This window comes from Leucoraja erinacea, chromosome 20, assembly GCF_028641065.1.
Source record: "Leucoraja erinacea ecotype New England chromosome 20, Leri_hhj_1, whole genome shotgun sequence".
Lineage (NCBI taxonomy): Eukaryota > Metazoa > Chordata > Chondrichthyes > Rajiformes > Rajidae > Leucoraja > Leucoraja erinaceus.
The window spans coordinates 15,542,584-15,563,204 of NC_073396.1; the positions used below are offsets into that span (position 1 = coordinate 15,542,584).

Consider the following 20,621-nt stretch of genomic DNA (forward strand, 5'->3'; position numbering starts at 1 on the left):
GTACACCAGGATACAAACAAAGGATTTGTTACAGCCTGAGCAACAGAGAACACAAAAAGATCAAGTTTCCATTGGCACTGTACCGCCACAGCGACTCATTATGAAAAGGCATTCAACTACCTCAAGAGAGCAATGGCCAGTTCCAAGGAAAACAACCCCTCTGTGAAGCACAGCATTAGATATGACCACATGGTAGGAAATACTATGCTTTGCTAGAAGGGTTTTTAACCAGATATAAAGGGAGCTATCTAGATATCATCAAGCCCTTTTAAGCCTTTTTTCTAAGCAATCATAAGATCATGAGTGATAGGAGCAGAATTAGGCCATTCGGCCCGTCGTCTACTCAGTCATTCAATCATGGCTGATCTATCCTAACCCCATTCTTCTGCCTTCTCCCCATAACCTCTGACACAGGTGCTAATCAAGAATCTATCTATCTCGGCCTTAAAAATATCCACCACCGGCCTCCACAGCTTTCTGTGGCATAGACAGATTCACCACCCTCAGACTAAAGAAATTCCTCCTCATCTCCTTCTCAAAAGAACATCCTTTAATTCTGAATTTAAGACCTCTAGACCCGTGGTTCCCAACCTTTTTTTGGCCATGCCCCACCTAATCACCTCTAAAATCCTGATGCCCCCCCCCCCCATGTGGTGACATATAATTCTTATCATTTAAAAAGTGAACTCCATTTCAGCTGAAGAAGCTTAAAACGTCAATACCTTGGTTTAAACAAGCCTCAAAAGAACATGGCATCCATGAAAAAGAAAAATGAAATAAACAAAAGACAGTTAAAGTTCTGAGCAAGAAATTACTAAAAAATTGTAAAAAAAAAAGAAAAAAACATTAGGTGGAAATTGCCCCCCTTAAAAATCAAATTGCCCCTCTGTGGGGCGTACGCCCCACGTTGGGAACCACTGCTCTAGACCTAGACTCTCCCATTAATGGAAACATTGTCTCCACATCCACTCTATCCAAGCCTTTCACTATTCTGTACGTTTCAATGAGGTCCCCCCTCATTCTTCTAAACTCAAGCGACTACAGGCCCAGAGCCGTCAAACGCTCAACATCCAGGTACAGTCACAGAAAGAACTTCCGCTGTCAACGTCGCAAAGCTCAAGCAGCTCAAATTTACCAGTATGATATCACTATCATTCAAACACCAATGACAACTCTGCCTCCTCCTTACCTCACCCAACCCTGCAAAGCCATCATGAATTAGCAGTGGGCCACCTCAAGCTTGATCCAGCATTTAATCTTTCACCCTCTTATTTATCAAGAATCTGCCTCATAGATTCTAGTTCGGCTACTGAGGAAGAATATTCAAAGATTGATGGCCCTATGAGTAAAAATATTTCACCTCATTTTAGTCTTAAATGGGTTAGCCCCTGCAATGACCCCCCAAGTTCTAGATTTTCCTACAGGAGGATGTAAAAACCTATCAAGACCCGTCAGGATCTTGTATATTTTATTAGGTCACAATATTGAAAAGGAATACATGTATACTCCTGTTATTTTAATTTAAGGTTTGATTGTTAATAAAAATGCTGTTTTATTATTTCATTTAATTATGTTGGTATTTAAAATGCTTAGTTATTTTATCAACATTCTTGAGCTGTTTTGTAAATCCAGGAATACAAGGAAGTTAATAATTGCCATGGAACTTCATCATTCATATTATTTAGGAAAGAAATGCAGATGATGGTTAGATGGTCGTATGTTCTCATGAGTTTCCACGCTTCATATACCTCCAGTGCACTTCCAGTGTTAAATACTACTGCTCCTGAACCTCAAGACTGGGGGCCTTCTACTCAAAATTAGATATTCAACAAGCTTCTCATCTGTGTAACAAGGAACTGCAGATTCTGGTTTACACCGACGATAGACAAAAAATGCTAGAGTTACATTTTGGAATGAGACCCTTCATCAGAGGTCTCGACCCGAAACGTCACCTATTCCTTTTCTCCAGTGATGTTGCCTAAACAGCTGAGTTACTCCAGCATTTAGGGTCTAAGCTTCTCATCTGATCTTCCTCGGGTCAAAGGATTCCGTGGCGTGGTAAGGGACAGGAGAGACGTACTTTCATTTCATGAATCTGAGATGATTTTTTAATCATAGTGCGAATAGCCCAAGGAGCAGTCTGCTGACATGAGGGTCACACATCATTGACAGCTTATTAAGACTACTGGAGTCACTGTTGTGGATAGCAGAACCTCAAATGCAAACCAGAAACCTCAAATGCAAACCATTACCTGATCAGGATCCTGGGTAGGTATGCTACTTGTGACAGTCATTACCTAGCTGCCAGTTTACTTGACATTTTGGACAGTAATATGCTCCATACCTCCATTCCTTATGGTGTCTACTGTCATCGTTCAGTCCCAATAATTGCTCATTATACACCCTCAGATTAATTTACTGCACAGGTTATTTGGGCACAACCTCCTCACAACGACCTTTCACGAAAAATCCCCCAATGATACCCCAAAAATACCTGTCGCCATCGACCTCCATCTTTACCACCGAGTCTTCTCCTTCCTGATGAAGAAGTGTGGTTATTAGAGCTACTGGATCCATGGTTGTCTGCTGCGTGGCCACTTCTGGGCTGGTAGTGAGCACAAGTGTCAACAGTTCCTCCAGGTAGGGAGACCGCATCTCAATTAACCCCTTCAATACTGTGAGATTGAGAGAATTTTAGTGATGATCTTGAACAGAACAGATGTCCATAAAAACAAAGAAAATGCCCTTTGCACTACTAACCCGTAGGATAAGGTATAATTATTCCAGGTACTTAGTATTCCATACAACATTCTTTGATTTTATTGATAAATGTAATTTTCATTCATCCTGATCTTTGCAGTTTTGGATTACCTCACACATGCACAAACCTGTCCCCACACAGTTAAATATTGAACATTTAAACCTTTATCTCACAATTAGGCTCTGGTAGGGGATTGTAAACCTGAAGGTATGATCTCAAGAAAAAGGTTTGACCATCTATGACTGACATGAATAAAAATGTCTTCTCTTTAAGGGATATGAGTCTTCGAAATTCTCTGCCCCAGAGAGTTGAAGATACGGAGTCATTAAAAATATTCAGACAGAGGTTCACCTGCATCTCCTCCAACCTCATCTATTGCTTCCGCTGCTCTAGATGCCAGCTGATCTACATCGTTGAGACCAAGCGGAGGCTTGGCGATCGTTTCGCCGAACACCTCCACTCGGTCCGCATTAACCAGCCTGACCTCCCGGTGGCTCAGCACTTCAATTCTCCCTCCCATTCCGTATCTGACCTCTCTGTCCTGGGCCTCCTACATGGCCAGAGTGAGCACCACCGGAAATTGGAGGAACAGCACATCATATTCCACTTAGGCAGTCTGCACCCTTGTGGCATAAACATTGAATTCTCCTATTTCCCATAGCCCTTGCTGTCTCCTCCCCTTCTTAGCTCTCCCTCAGCCCTCAGGCTCCTCCTCTTCCTTTCCCTTTCTTCTCTTCCCCCCCCCCCAACCCTCCATTAGTCTGAAGAAGGGTTTCGGCCCGAAACGTTGCCCATTTCCTTCGCTCCATAGATGCTGCTGCACCCACTGAGTTTCTCCAGACCTTTTGTCTACCTATTGGTTCCTAATGTCCTTTAAGGAAGGATATCTTGCTTTCCCCACTTTGTTCAGTTGTGTACGATCAACTTGTATACTCGTAAAAGTAGCTCATAAACCACTATAAAAGGCCTATAGGTTCCACCACTGACCACTGTTAAAGAAAATGAAGGCAGTTCCCAATACTCAAGTCTCAAACAACACAGCAATAGGTATCCAATCATTGCTATTTGTGGGATCTTGCTGTTTGGTATTTACACAATCATAAAGATCTATCGCACCAGCGGCCATTATGTCCATGTCAGGATAACAAAAAGTGCTATTTTGGCCAATTCAATTTCCCAGCTCCTCATCTATACTTCGATAAATTACAACACATTAGATAGTCATTCACCTGATTTTTAAATGTGCAGGTTTCCACATCAAGCACCGAGTTCAAGACTCAAGTTAAATGCAGGCAAGTGGGACTAGCGTTTCAGGACTTGGATCACTTGGGCCGAAGAGCCTGCTTTCGTGCTGTATGGCTTTCTAGCTAACAACCAACAAGCATTTTATGGGTGAAAAACCTCCTCAACCGCCTTCCCCCACTATTCCTTCCACCATCATTTCAATTATTATCTACCCTGATAGTTAAAATAGGTCCTTCTTGGTCATCATGACTAGGCTGCACAGGATGATGCATCTCGAATAAATCTCCACATTGCCTCCTTTATGCCTGAAAAAAGCTCAAGCCGAGCCACCTCTCTCTGATTATAATTCTCTAACTTTGGTAATATTTTCATAAACTTCCTCTGCGATCTCTCTAGTGCTATTATATCCTTCCTGTAGAATGATATGCAGTACTTGGTTGCTGCAGATTCAACGCTAACGACTACAGTGGAAAACCTCACTGTAGGACATGCTGTGGCTATTAAAATCACAGCATCAAATATATGATCTTTCTCAAGACAAGCTAACTCAGCAACAGAATATCATGAATATGTAGGAAGGAACTGCAGATATAGGTTTAAACAAAAGATAGGCACAAAAAGCTGGAGTAACTCAGCAGGTCAGACATCATCTCTGGAGAAAAGGAATAAGTTACATTTTAGGTCAAAATCCTTCTTCAATCTGAAGAAGGGTCTCGACTCGAAACGTCACCTATTCCTTTTCTCCAGAGATGCTGTCTGACCCGCTGAGTTACTCCAGCTTTTTGTGTCTATCTTCAGAGTATCATTAATAGTTCTACAGTAGGCAACATGTTTCCAGCAATAGTTTACAAAAATATTTTTTCTTCCATCAACCCAGTAACTATTCAGAACTAGGTAGGATGTGGTTGCAGTGTTTTATTGAGGCTTCATACCTCTTTCCATCAATTCTGGCTCCACGTTGCTTGCCTCCCCAGCTTTCAGAGCCGTCATTATTGCTTGTACTGCTGAGTCGATCAACTCCTGGTCTTGCCGATAGCTCAGCTGCTCTGCCAGGAGCATGAAGTTAGCTCTTACTGTGAAAACATAATATATTCCAAGCTGTGTAAAAAATCTGGCATCATAGTATAGAAAGTATCAAGAGAAGGTTATGAGAAGTCCAAGCTACGTGGTATACACTTGCTCATCGAATAAGATAACACCTTCACTTAGGCTGGGCTTTAGACATCAACGAGCCATTATCCCAAATAGGATTAAATAAAGTAGTTTGGGAATAGGCTCATATAATCACAATTTGGTCTGAATTGAGAATTTGTGTGATGTACTTTATATGCGACCCCAATTATTTACAACATTGATATGTGTTGTCATTTTAAATTATTCAGTGTATGGCGTGATAGATCAGTGGTCCAGCAGCTGCTCTGAGGAACTCACAAAGATACAAGCAAAATCCAATAAATGTAAAAAAAATCAACATCCCAGGCATACGTTTTGAAACCGTGACCTGAAGGATCACATTTGTTCAAACCATGCTAACTTGGCTCCTCGAGTAAGGTATTATCTAAATTTTGCAGAACAGCTTCAGAATCCATTATTTTCTTATTTAAAATAACTTCTAATGAATTCACTGGTGGTTAATTGGGTTTAAAAAGCCACCTAAAAAGAGTTCTGACCACAAGGGCTGAGACAGTTTCAAATGCATTCCCAAGCTGTTGTGCATTAATTGATCCCAGCTGGGAGAGCAATAGGATGCTACAAATGGCAAAGCTCTTATGCTTAACATGGATTGAGGGAAGTAGGTTGTTGTTTGGATGAATTGTATGTGGGGGAAAGTGGGTGCATGTGTGCAAATGATGGCTGAGTACGTATGTGAACATAAGAACATAATCAAATACTTCTTCCCTCTGCTCCAGTCTGTCAGAAGATACAGAAGCTTGAAAATGTGCACAACCAGACTCAGGAAAAGCATTTTCCCATCCATTATCGGGCATCTGAACGGTCCTTCCATAAGCTAGGGGACTGTTTGACTCACCTCTATCCCACTGATGACATTGGACTTCTATCACGTATCACAAGACAACCCTCTCATCCCAATGCCAATATATCTTTTCTTAAATAAGGGGACAAATACTGTGCACATTTCTCCTGGTGTAACCAACCAGTACCCTATACTATGGTAATAATATTCCCGATTTCTAAATTCCAACCCTGTTACACTAAAGACCAACTTGCAATCACTTGCTGTGCCTGCCTGCTAATGTTTGTGATTCATGCCTGAGAAGAGCTTTGTACTTCACTCATGTACAAGATTGCTCAATTTAGTTAATAACCTACCTTTACAGTCCACTTACCAAAGTGACTGATCTCACACCTTTCTACATTAAACTCCATTTGCCAAGTTTTCGCCCACTCTCAACCTATCTATATTCTTTAGCAAAGTCCAAATATCCTCATCCCAACATGCTCTCCGCCTCTCTCACGTAATTGGCAAACGTGTGTGCCTAGAGGGCCTGTCCCACTTACGCGACTTTTTCGGCGACTGCCGTAACCCGTCATAGGTCGTTACAGGTCAACGAAAATTTTCAACATGTTGAAAATCCAGAACAAGGTATGACTCTTTGGGTGACTATTCACGACCATACAGGCTTCACCCCGTGACATGTCGCCAGGGTGCCGCCTGTATGGTCGTGAGTCGTCTCCTCGGTCGCCCAAAGAGTCGTAGCGTCTTTCTGGTCGCCGCTTAATTTTCAACATATTTAAACCTGCGACGACCTATGACGGGTGCTGGCTGTCGCTGAAAAAGTCGCATAAGTGGGACAGGCGCTTAAATGTGTCTGTATCTCTGCATGTGCGTGTCTGTGTGTGCTCGTGTCTATTTGCACATGCCTGTCTATCCCTGCAGGTGTCTCTGTACATGCCTATCTGTGTGTGCATGCCGCTGTGTGTGACTGCCTGCTTGTACATGCACTTTTGTGAAGGTCGGTCCCTCTGCGTGCAAACACTTCCAAGTGTAAGTGAGAAAAAGATGGGGAATAAGAGAGAGAGCAAAACCAACTCCAGGCCATTTAACCACTAACATGCTACAGAACTGTACGCAGTGGAATATCAACTGTGCAGGATCCTGTTTTCCTCCTTAGGGTAAGATGGCCATACAGCAACGCATGTAAATGCATAACGACTTGACCGTGTGGATAAGCTAGAGATGACCTGCTTGCATTTGCAGTACGATAGACTAGTAGTAAAGGATGAGAACAGAGTTAAAGACCAACATTTCATGCAACTGAACCAATATCCATCAATCCTTAGGGGGATTAAATTTCAGATCCTTGCTGCCACCTTTCACAATATCACATACAGGATGATCCAGGCTAACCAACATTACATCTGAACTCTCAAAAATTAATTATCATTAGATAGAATATAGATATGCAGATCCTTAGATATGCATATTCTATGTTAATCCTTAACCAAAATCTGGCAGATCCTCCAGGAATCACTGAGAAGATATTCAGAAAATCTAGAACATCTAGATGTAACACAGTAATGTGGTTAGAAATGTATCTAGAGATCAATTTGCAACATGAGCTGGAAAATGATTAATTAGTTAAGCCAAATGACCAACATGATCTTTGACAAAAATCTTTTGCGTGTTGAACCTAGTGTGAAAATGTTAATTTAACACTCAATAAAGAATTGTTTAGTCTTTTGAATTCAGGACATTCAGCACAGTCAGTCATGAGCCAAAGGGTAGCATTTTCACTTTGGTGAGAGAGTTTTAGTTTAAAATAAAATCTAGGCCAAGACTCCCAGTTCAGTACTGATGAAGTGCTGTACAGCTGGAGATGAGATCTTAAACACAGCCTCATCCGTTTTCTTACATGAACGTGATGAATCCCATGGCATTATTTCAAATAACAGTTTTCACAGGTACCCGAGCAATATTGATGTTTGTGGAAATTTAGGAAGGGTGAATTAATGTCATATTTCCTACATTACAGCAATGACAAATCTTCATAAGAACATAATTGATGAGTAATGAAAAACACTGTAGCAGTGCAGGTCTTATGTAGTCAACCTCTGTCTAACCTCACACAAACGCGAGTCAAGTCTTTCAGGGGCCAGGTTTGGGAGATGAAACAATTATAAAAAACACTCTTTGATACTTGCATCAAAGAGCCTTGGGCCTAGAAGACAGAACAACGTAACAAATGGGGTTATTAGGGAGAGAAAGATCAGCCATGATTGAATGGCGAAGTAGACTTGATGGGCCGAATGGCCGAATTCTACTCCTATCATTTATGATTTTATGAAAGTGAGCGGCCATACATTTTGGTAGCAGGGTAAAGGCGCAGACTGTATTTTAAATGGCGAGAAGATTCAGAAATGGGAGCAGGATTCCCAAAAGGTTAATATGCGTCGAATTGGTAGTAAGGAAGGCAAATTCAACGTTAGATTTCCATTTGAGAGGACTAGAATATAAAAGCAGAGATGTAATGCTGAGGCTTTACAAGGCATTGGTCAGACCGTATTGGGAATACAGGAGGCAGTTTTGGGTCCTATATCTGAGGATGGATGTGGTGGTAATGGGGAAGGTCCAAAGGATGTTTACAAGAATGATCCCAGGATGACTGGGTTAGCATATGACGAGCATTGACGGCTCTGGGCCTGTACTTGCTGGAGTTTAGAAGGATGAGGGACCCATTGAAACTTACCGAATAGTTAATGGCCTGGATAGAGTGGAGGTGGAGGGGATGTTTCCAATAGTGGAAGAGTCTAGGACCACAGTGCACAGCCTCAGAACAAAAGGACATACCTTTAGAAAGGAGACGAGGAGGAATTTCTTTAGTCAGAGGGTGGTGAATCTGTGGAATTCATTGACAGAGACGGCTGTGGAGGCCAAGTCATTGAGTATTTTTAAAGCGGAGATTGTCAAGTAAGGGCGTCAAAGGTTACGGGGAAAAGGCAGGAGAATGGGATTGAGAGGGAAAGATAGATCAGCCATGAATGAATGGCAGAATAGACACGATGGGCCGAATGGCCTAATTCTGCTCCTGATACATAAATTAATGAACTTATGTATGTATACTGGGCCGATAGCACAGATTCACTTACGATGAGAAATGGACTTTGAGCCCAACCAATTGTAAAATAGAGGCCTATTAGCTTGTGACAGCAGTGTGATCGCAATGCAGCATCTAACTCACCCTGACCAAGGACAGTCTCAGAGAATGACCAGTGGCACCAAATGTCAAAATTCCCTTTCAGTGTTGCTCACTATTGTGGCATTTTACAAGGCTGATAGAAAGCAAAGAATTAGCTGGCAGGCTCCAGCAGACTGCTTAAGGAGAGATACTGAACAGTAAGCTGATTTCAGTTTAATTCTCCTGGGGTCTGTTGGTGATGGTGGGGGGAGGGGGAAGGAAAGAAGAATGATGAAAACCTCTTATTAAATTATTCCTATCTCCTTCAATAATCTTGGTCACGATTCTTCAGGGCAGCAGAGAGAGAGAGCAGGCTCCTCTCAGGCTTACCAGGAGATAAGTGAAGAATTCTCTGCTTTTAATGTTCCTCTTATCCAGAAAAGGATCACCTAAGCTTTTCTCCAGAGAGGACAAGGTACTGGACAGCACAGAAGATACCATCCACTTGTCACCCCTCCGATGGACATAAAATAAACCATGGTTACTATTTTTCAGAAATGGAGGGCGATTCTTTCCAATGTCCTGGCTGGGATTTATTAATCAACCAACATTACTAAGAAATATATCATATATCATAGAATTATACAGCATGGGAACAGGCCCTTCTACTCAACTCCATTACACCAATCAGTGGGCACCCATCCATAATAACTCTATCATCCAGAACTTAGTCCATATTTGTTTGAACGTGAGAAAATGTGGAAACAGCTGTTCAGAATACTTCCATTCAATCCACAAGAATGATCCAAAACATTTAGCTGTCTGTCAGTAATTCGCCAACCTAATCCTTCTCTGCCCTTTCTCGTCTACCTATACGGTCTCACAAAACTTCGTGTAAGCTCAAGAGAAATTTCATCAACTTTACATTATAGCCTTGTGGAAGCAGAGTACACCAATTAAAAAAAAAACAGCTATTCCAGTCTCCATATCAAAATTCCAGCATTTGTAAGATTTTTTTTTAAACCAACTATAATTCCGAATATTTATTCATTTTCTCATGTTTATACTTCCATTACACTCTTTCAGTGCTTCACTGCTGCCCTGTCACCTTTTCCCACAGTACTAAGTCATGCCTTTTGTGACTTCATCCCTCCTGCCCACCACTCCATCAGAGACCCATGTATTTGCCTGTCACAGTCCTGTGTGTCTGCCTGTCTCCGTCACAGACCTGTGTGTCTACACACCCCTCTGTCACAGTCATGTGTGTTCTTTGCTTCTTCACACCTTTCAGTTTTGATGAAAGATCATTGGCGCAAATATTAATCTTGGCTACTCTCTCTGTCTTACTAATGCTAAGTATTTCCAGCATTTTATTTCCAGAACTGGGATATGTACATTTGGTATGTGTGTACAAATTGGCCACTGTGTTTTCTACTCTACAAAAGAGACCATACATCATCTGCACTTCTTTTTTCTATTAGAGCTTTGCGATGTAATGAGAACAAGGTTGAAAGCTGAATCAAGGCTGGTTAAGCGTTGCTTCATCAGCTTGAGGTTTAAAGACATTAACGTGTATTTTCAGCCAGTCACACATAATTAGTAAAGTACCGTCGCCTGTCCTGTGCTTGAGTGAACACTGAGCAGCCAGGGACTTCAGAAGCGCTCGAAGAGGACCATCTTCTGTCGCAGAGCTCTCCAACCACGTCCGCAGCTGCATCACCATGTTGTAGAACAGGGACACGGCAACAGAGTCCTGAGACCCACTTTTCTGTGAAATCACAACACAAAACAAGCTGTCACCCACCGCAAAATACATAAGTTAACCTGTTCACTGCCAACAAAGTTCCCCCCCCCCCAATATTGGCCATGACCCGAGTACACTTGAGGTTGGCACTGAACTGGTTAAATCTCAGACATTCTACAAAAACATAAATGCTTGGTAATAAAAGGTGGCCAGGTGTAGATCCAGATTGGTAAAGTCAATAACAGACCATTTCAACTGCTCTTGTCGGAGAACACCCACAGGTGGAAGCTGGATAATGCAGCATCGATCTCTTCAGGAAGCCCTGATTTCAAAAGCCCGTTCACACTTGATATCCTGATTGAAGCAGCACAAGCAGGTACAGGAGGACAATGGTATTTGACGACTGTGTGCCACGGTTAATTGGTGGCCGACAAAGAGTGGAGGGTCGGAGTGATTTCCAAACTATTATAATTAAATAACACAATTCAAAAACTATTCACCTTCCCTTTTCCATGCCAAAGTGGTTTCAAACGGAAACATTAACACCATGTCGCCACAGAAGCTGCCTGAACAGCTAAATATTCCCAGCATTTTCCATTTTGTTACCGTTCCCTTTGCCCCTTAGTCCTTGAGCCGAGAATCCCAATTATACACAGTGACGTTTCCAAATTCCATACCAGGTCTGACCTGCACAGGATTTAAGCGGCCATTTCCCAAGAGAATGCTAGAGATCACCAGCAAGACTGAGCTCAGCCACATGGAGCCTGGCGATGGAGTGTACTGACACATGCGCCATTAGTCATCTGGCAAGATGTCTCAGACTTCCACATTTAATAATACTCATAGAAATCCGACACTTACTGAGGTTTACATGGCTGAACCACTGACTCGAAACAACAGGAAGTGTCCCAATATCCTCTGCCACAGAAGGTAGTCGAGGCCAGTTCATTGGCAATATTTAAGAGGGAGTTAGATGTGGCCCTTGTGGCTAAAGGGATCAGGGGGCATGGAGAGAAGACAGGTACAGGATACTGAGTTGGAGGATCAGCCACCATCATATTGAATGGCGGTGCAGGCTCGAAGGGCTGAATGGCTTACTCCTGCACCTAATTTTGATGTTTCTGTTTCTATCCCTCTCGCATGGCAACATAAACGCCAATGTGGATAAATGCTTGCTGCATGGACACTCCACTTTCACAATCCCAACACATTTACATCCATACCTGATATTGATACAGTTGTCTCATTAGAGGACAGGAGATGACATAATTCCTCTGCATGGACAAGACAAAGGCCCTGCCGTGTGGTGAGTTCAGTAGTGTAGAGATGGCTTGGAGCAGACGGACAGCAATCCCGGTGTCCTCGGCCTTGCCCAGGCGGGCGTGACGCACCTCCTGAGCCAGTGTGTGCTGCAGCATTAGTGAGACTGAGCGGCTGCTTGTGTTCTTCCACCTTGGGTCAGGATTCATGGGGAAAAGCTGCAAGGAAAAGATTCATGATTATGATATTATTTAAGATTTGATAACAGGCCAAGTTGTACGTGGATATTTAACATTCCTGCAAGAACCCTTTGACCAAAACTTCAGGGGTGCACTTTCTTTAGAAACATTGAAAATAGGTGCAGGAGGAGGCCATTTGGCCCTTTCGAGCCAGCATTGCCATTCATTGTGATCATGGCTAATCATCCACAATCAGTAACCCGTGCCTGCCTTCTCCCCTTATCCCGTGATTCCGCTAGCCCCAGGAGCTCTATCTAACTCTCTTTTAAATTCATCTAGTGAATTGGCCACTACCGCCTTCTGTGGCAGAGAATTCCATAAATTCACAACTCTCCGGGTGAAAAAGTTTTTTCTTATCTCAGTTTGAAGCATCCTGATGTTTTCTACATTAAAGAATCTTTTAAAATGCATCTTGCTATACATAAGATTAGCAGGAAAAACAGCTAGTTCATTGAAAGAAACAAATTGCTGGAGTAACTCAGCAGGTCAGGCAGTATCTCTGGAGAACATGGATAGGTGGAGTTTCAGGTTGGGACCCTTCTTCAGACTCAAGATTCATTCTATCACCTATCCATGTTCTCCAGAGATGCTGCCTGATCCACTGAGTTACTGGAGCACTTTGTGTCTTCTTTCGTACACCAGCATCTGCAGATCCTCATTTCCAGCTAGTCCATTAATCCTGCCACAACAGAATTAAACAGCATGCAAAACCACCATCAACATATAATATACTAGAAGAGGCAAAAAGAAAAAAAAGGGAAGAGCACTCAGTGCCAAGAAGGGAGAAAAAGGCTCTCACTGAACTCCTAGATAAATGATACCAGCACAAGTGATCATATGGTCAGTGTTTTAGTAGTACTGCTGTATTTAATGTGAAGGGCAAACATCTTCCCTGTGTGTACCTGAAGGAAAAGCCCAGCCAAATCTTCATCTGGTCCAATTACAGGAATCTGCGTTGGCCCCCTAATACGGATGGGACACAGTGGTGCTGTGTTGCTGGAGTTCTGCCTGTTGAGGTCTATGTTATCTAGGATTACAAGAAAGCTATGTTTTAATAACTATAAAAATGCAGTGAATTCAAATCATTAGCATCAATTATTTGCACTGAAACAAGGACAGAATATTTTCACCAGCTGGGTTATTTAGTGTTTATTTAATCCACCCCTACACACCATACCTGTTGCGACTCATCGTGCTCTCATCATTTCCCTCCAGTTACTGTGCAGCGAGTCCTGACCCACCCTCTCTAAAGTCCCTCAATGAATTCTGAGTCACGATCCACTGACTTCCCATTCCAAACTACATTCCCATTGATCACAATGTAATGTTGCTTCGTGACACAAGATCCATTAAAAACAGCATGGAAACAGGCCCTTTGCGCACTGAGTCCACGCCAACCATCAATCACCTGTTCACACTAGTTCTATGTCATCCCACTTTCTCATTCACTCCCTCCACATTCGGGGCAATTTAGAGGCCAATTAACACTAAAAACCAGCATTTCTTGGGATGTGGGAGAAAAACTGAGCACCTGGAGGAAACCCACGTGGTCACAGGGAGAAAATGCGAACTCAGAAAGCACCCAAACTCTAGATCGAACCCGGATCTCTGGAGCTGTGAGGCAGCAAGTCTACCAGCTGCGCCAATGTGCTGTCCCAAATTCTCCAGTGGAAACTGCCAACAAGACTTTGATGGTGAGTAAAATGCAGCAAAACTGAAGGTTGCTAGTGGTACCTCTGCTTGGAGGCAGGGAGGTAGTGAGCAGCGTGTGGAAGGTGTGGCCACCAGTCGCTCCCCTCTCGTGCTGCACTTCCACCAGGTGAGCCATGTAATCTGCAGGGACAAATCAGAGTTAGGACATGTTTGCAAAAAACACACAAATCCATTGCAAGAAATATATGGTGATACACTGGTGGTAGAAGTGGCATCCACTGAGCCACCGTTAACACCATCTTACAAACGATTAATTCCAGGGGACAACGAGCAGCAGCAGGGACTTGAAACCCTCTCAACTCTTGAGCCCAGGGTGGTTAAACCAAAGGGAGCATCCGGGATACCAATTAGCTCAGATGCACTGTTTATTGGGGCTACCCACTCTGAAGGAAAGCGCACCATTTTGAGTAAAATGAAGGGAAAGTCCAAACTCTGCCCTGGGAGGAAATTACGAGGCAGGCACAATATAGGAAGGACGCAATGTGTAGGAAAGAACTGCAAATGCTGGTTTAAATCGAAGACAGACACAAAATGTGGCGTAACTCAGCGGGACAGGCAGCATCTCTGGAGAGACCAACTCTATGATAGAGAAAGATTGAAGGATATGCACCCTGATGTCTGGGAATATCTGGCCCATGGCTGCTGAAAGTGGAGCAGACATTTAGCATTGGGGATGGTATTCAGAATCTCGAGGCCATTCATTAGAACAGAGAAGCCTTCATAGGTGGTAGAAAAAGCCCACCACTTCCCAAGCTATCCGCCTATCTAATCTTGTCAGTCACCACCCACTCCTCGTGTTGAGTCTGCAGTTCCCACACTGGCCTCGTATCCCAACTCAAAAGTTACAAAACCAGAGTGGAAACAAGTCATCCTCGATCCCAAGGGATTACCGAAAAAGAACAAAGATTTGAAGTGATTGTCCAAAATAGCCGGAGGGAAGTCAAGGCAGCATTCTACCGTGAATTGGTGGCAAAAGCAGATTCTATAATACCTTTCAAATAGCTGAGATGGAACTATCTATGGTGCAGTGGGGGTAAATGGCACAATGGATAAAAAGCTCAAAGAGCCAGCACAGGGACGTCAAATGGCCTCCCTTTGCTCCAGGGACGATAATGAGATGGCAATGGGACAGAGCTCATATCATTTGTAGCCCTCGGTCTTCCAAGAAGAGGAAGATTCAAATGTGGCCTCCTTGGTTTCATTGAATTTTATAATGTTACACTAATTTAAACAAAACGCCGTTCTTATTTTTATAGCATCATGATTATTTGTTGAATCACCATACTAACACAAATCTATTGTCAACAAAGAAAACCTGGCAAATTCATTCCCTTGAAAACTAGGCGCCTTGTATGAAACGCAGTCTGAAAATTAGAACAATCGTAAATAAATAAAACAAACACAAGTCACTTAACGCCAGATAAACAGTGAACATTGCCTCTGGGTATCGATGCAAACAATCAGCATTGCATGACCAGAAATAATAGCATGTTAAATAATCGGGAATTAAAAAAATATAATTCATGTTTCAATATCATAAAGAACACCGCAATAAATTTGTAATTTTCCACTTCTGAATCATTCATCCTTCATTTTTAATTACCATCCATTATTTTGAATTAGAACATTGCAATCATCCACTCCCCTGTGTCGTCTGCTTATTACAACTATCCATTCAGTAACTCCATCTAATTTAATCACAATGACTATGCTAGGTACAGCAGATGGTCCAAGATGGATTACTGAGAGGCCCACGCAATCCCCTGCTAATTCTGGCCTGATACACGGAAAGTGGAATGAACAACAGCCAATTCACAACAAGCACCATTTGAAATACAGTCTCCTAACCTCAGCAAGTTGAGGGTCTATACACGTCTGCAGCCTCTGCAGCCTCTTAAAGCAAAGCAGTAGGGAGACTTAATAATGAATGCAGCCAGAATCACTTCTCCAAGTCTCTGGTCGGGTGAACCCTGGTGGATAAATGTCTCCGCTGTCATTGGGAGAGACAAGATCAGGCCTTGGCTCAGTGCGCCGTGTTCTTACCCGAGCCAGAAGGTCATGGGTTCAATCCCACTCCCCAGATGAGCACATAATCCAGGCCAACACCGTGATGTAGTACTTCACTTCTAGGAAGTTGAGCCACTAGAACAAGGCCTCCTTTGCCCTCTGAGAAGTCAACAATCTCATAACCACTATTTGAAAAGGAATGTTGTTCCAGCCAATGTTTATGCTTCACCCAACATCACATCAGCAAACTATCAATAACTCATGATTGTTTGTCATAGCTTGCCATGTGTAAACAGCTGTTGGTGCACTGGATGCAGACGCCGGAACCCCGAAATAAATTGCCGGGAATACACAGCAGTGTAAGCAACATTTTTGGCTCACCGCAACTGAAAACAAGTTATTTAGTTTAGTTTAGTTTAGCGATACACTGCGGAAACAGGCCCTTCAGTCCACCGAGTCTGCCCCGACCAATCATCACCCGTATACTAGTTTTATCCTACACATTCGGGACAATTTACAGAAGCCAATTAACCCACAAACCTGCACAACTCTGGAACTGGGGTCACAGTTTAAGGATAAGGGGGAAATCTTTTAGGACCGAGATGAGGAAAACATTTTTCACACAGAGAGTGGTGAATCTCTGGAATTCTCTGCCACAGAAGGTAGTTGAGGCCAGTTCATTGGCTATATTTAAGAGAGAGTTAGATGTGGCCCTTGTGGCTAAAGGTATCAGGGGGTATGGAGAGAAGGCAGATACAGGATACTGAGTTGGATGATCAGCCATGATCATATTGAATGGCGGTGCAGGCTCGAAGGGCCGAATGGCCTACTCCTGCACCTATTTTCTATGTTTCTATATGGGAGGAAACCGGAGCACCTGCAGAAAATCTGGTCAACCTTTGTGCGGTCTGTGAAATTAATGATAATACCTCCAACATTTACATCCAAATCATTAATGCATATTACAATCACAGTCACAGGGGAATGTACAAATCCTGTACAGACAGTACCTGTACCAAGATCAAAGTCGAATCTCTGGCACTGTAAGGCAGCTACTCTACTATTGCGCCACTGTGCTGCCCCAATTGTTTGTTTTTTTTTTAACTTTTTCTAATTATGGTGAAAGGACATCAACCTGAAACATTAACTTTTTTTATCTCTCTCTCTGATGCTGCCTGACGTGCTGAGTATTTCCAGCATTTTCAGAACTTTTTTGCTCTGGATTCCCTCAAACAGCCAGAGTTGGACAGACTTGGATTGTATTCTCTGGATTGCTGAAGGTTGCAGGAAGACGATGGAAGTAAATACTTTGGCATAGATAGAATAGACAGTCAGAAATGTTTTCCTGGGTTCGAAACATTAAATACTAAAGGGCATAAATTTAAGATAAGAGGGGCAAAGTTTAAAGGAGATTTGCGGAGCAAGTTTTTTTTAACATATAGGGTGGTGAGTGCCTGGAACAGAAGGAGATATGATAGTGTCATTTTAGAGATTTGTGGATAGGCAAATGGTTATGCAGGGGATGGAGGGATATGGATTATGTCAAGCAGGTAAGAGATGGTATTGGCATTATATTATGCACAGACATTATGGTTCCGAAGGACCTGTTCTTGTGCTGTACTGTTTTATTCGCCAAACATCTATGAAGTTTGCTCTCCTGTTGTTGACATGTGCGGAACTTGCCCCCATCCATCTTGTACCACTGAGATATAGACCCAGATCAAAAGATTCTCACCCATTATTGTTACCAAAACACCTACTTTTGTCCATTATATTCTGTTCGAGTGTCTGTGGATCGTGGGACACCGCCTGATCCAGGTATTGCAGGAGTTTGCTCATACTTGAGACTGGGATTCCGAAGGACTGGACAAACAGGATCAGCTGCTGCGGCTCCAAATCTTGGAGAGCTGTGGGAGAGAAAAGCTAAATGAGAACATGCACGCCATTCAGAGCTCAGTGCAAACTCTTCCCACTTCAGTTCCTGATCCTGCGAGGCAACAACAGAAAATAACTTAACTGGATCACATTTCTCCTGTTCTAGCTCGTCTTTCCTTGCCCCATAACAGCAGATTACAATTCCCTCTTCTTGCCATCTCCCTCTGACATAATCCAATGTTTTAAAAACATGAGCTTAACATACCTAACAATTACTGCTCGATTTATCTGCAATTTTCACTGGTTCATTCCACCATTGGTGAAGTCAAGCAACAGAGACAAACCCACCTCCAGTACCATAATTAAAAAATAAACACCTGGAAGGGATTACAAGATTGCAATTTAATTCACAAAGTACAGATGACACCGTAAACCCTGACAGTGAACCTCAAGTGGTTTATTAGAACTGTCAACTTAACGCCAAGGCTTGAAATCACTCCAGGACATCTAATTATATAAGTAATCAACTTCCGAACGTAGCTTTATTCAGCTTTTATTGAGCATCCGTTTCTGTCAGTGAGCTCCATGTTGCTGACTTGCTGTGACTCAGATTAACCACCGAGACAGAACATAACAGAAATGCACCACTTTCTAAACCTTTATCTACAAGTAAACCAACACATTGTTCAAAGCCAATATTCTGAAAGTATATTGACAGTAAACCTGTCACGGTTCTCTGGTGGTTTCATGGAAAGACCACAAAGACCAAGATGACCTCAAATGAAACCCATCGGTTTCCCAACCTCCCGGTCCCCATCATCTGACTGGGAGGTCTTATTCTATAATGTCTATAGGCTATAGGTCAGAAAACCTTGCTTTTCACATTTCTAAACAAGGAAAGAAAATCAGCAAAAGATACAAAGTGCTGGAGTAACTCAACGGGTCAATAGATATCTGGAAGGAAAGAGACAAGAGTGGCAAGTAATCGTAACTGGGGGGGGTGGGGGGGGGGGGGGGGGGAGAGAGAGAGCAGTTGAACAATCTCTGAAAGAATGTAACCTTTTGTAGAAAAAGGTACAAATAAATCTCAATAATCTCATATTGTTATGCCCATCATAACAGACACAAGTTTTGATATCTTGTCATGTAGTGTTCAGTGGGGTCAACTGTATCACAGCCACACTCATCACCTTCATGCATCTATCATGCTCTAAATCAGCTGGTCCCATCCTCTTTAAAAATCTTTTGTGACCACATGGCTTCATGTCACTGTAGCCACTTTCATTACACCTAATATCAAGGAGACTCTTCTCTAGCCTGGATGAATTTGGAGCCAAAATTTTAAAAGGTGACTCACCGGAATCAAAGCAGTATCAAGTGAAAACAGTCTGAACTGGTTAAACATGAAAGGTTATTTTACCTAGTAAAATATACAGAATGGTGTCAACTTGGATCTCATAAAGAAGTGTATTTACTCACCTGCATCCACCAATCTAGATACTTCTGAGCGAATCATGCGGAGTTTCAGCCAGTCAGGGAGAAGCAGTGCTTCTTCTGAAGTGTCGACTAGGAATGCCGTTGGGAGAGGCTTCTTGTCCGGAAACCACACGTCGAGAAGGTGGTAGAAATCACTGTCTCCTGAAAACACACAATTCAAAAACAATTACATACCAGCAACATTTGTAAGATTTTCGAGAGAGATTTCTGGAAAAAGATATCAAGAAAACACTTACATGAGCTGAAGTATCATGTTATTGGCATGAAAATTCAATGTTACTTCAATTCAGAGTTTGAGATCAAGCAGCATCACTCTACAGACATTAACAGCAGAACTTTCTCTTTCTACATATGTTGGACAGATGAACTTATTCTTAGGACATAGCAAGACCACAACTTATAACCCCATGTTATTTGTCTTTGAGATGGTGGACCACCTCTGTAAACTGCTTAAGTTCACGTAACAAAACAACAGTGTTGTTTGGGAGATCGGGAATATGGACTGATCAATAATGATCGGTCAATGATAATATGCAAAGGCAAGATGATGTAGGACTTAGGAAGAAAACTTGCAGGTAATGTTCTCATGTGGCCGTCATCCTTCTCCATCTCAGCAGTACAGTTTCAGAGTTAGAGGATACTACAAAGTAGTGTTGACAAATTGGTGCAGTACACCTTGTAAATGATACAAATTGCAGTCACTATGCACAAATAATGGAGGAAGTAAAAGTTTTAATCTGATGGGTGTTGTCTCAATAATACAAAAATACATAAGAGATTGGTATGCAAATTTGGAGCACACGGTATTGGGGATTCAGTATTGATGTGGATACAGAACTGGCTGGCAAACAGGAAGCAAAGAGTAGGAGTAAACGGGTCCTTTTCACAATGGCAGGCAGTGACTAGTGGGGTACGGCAAGGCTCAATGCTGGGACCCCAGCTATTTACAATATATATTAATGATTTGGACGAGGGAATTGAAGGCAACATCTGCAAGTTTGCAGATGACACTAAGCTGGGGGGCAGTGTTAGCTGTGAGGAGGATGCTAGGAGGCTGCAAGGTAACTTGGATAGGCTGGGTGAGTGGGCAAATGTATGGCAGATGCAGTATAATGTGGATAAATGTGAGGTTATCCACTTTG

At 42.5% G+C, this 20,621-nt stretch overlaps 1 protein-coding gene across 6 annotated transcripts in view; it reads right to left on the reverse strand.

The window, feature by feature from the left end:
• The window catches only part of ints1 (integrator complex subunit 1), a 93,725-nt gene that overhangs the window by 26,363 nt on the left and 46,741 nt on the right, over positions 1 to 20,621 (reverse strand). For all 6 annotated transcript variants that reach the window (XM_055651346.1, XM_055651344.1, XM_055651343.1 and 3 more), the window contains exons 27-34: positions 19,462 to 19,620; positions 17,868 to 18,014; positions 14,122 to 14,220; positions 13,290 to 13,414; positions 12,112 to 12,366; positions 10,753 to 10,912; positions 4,939 to 5,079; positions 2,495 to 2,675 (exon numbers count right to left, since the gene is read on the reverse strand). In XM_055651346.1, the coding sequence (XP_055507321.1) occupies positions 2,495 to 2,675; positions 4,939 to 5,079; positions 10,753 to 10,912; positions 12,112 to 12,366; positions 13,290 to 13,414; positions 14,122 to 14,220; positions 17,868 to 18,014; positions 19,462 to 19,620 (1,267 nt within the window). The remainder of the gene's footprint in view (positions 1 to 2,494; positions 2,676 to 4,938; positions 5,080 to 10,752; positions 10,913 to 12,111; positions 12,367 to 13,289; positions 13,415 to 14,121; positions 14,221 to 17,867; positions 18,015 to 19,461; positions 19,621 to 20,621) is intronic.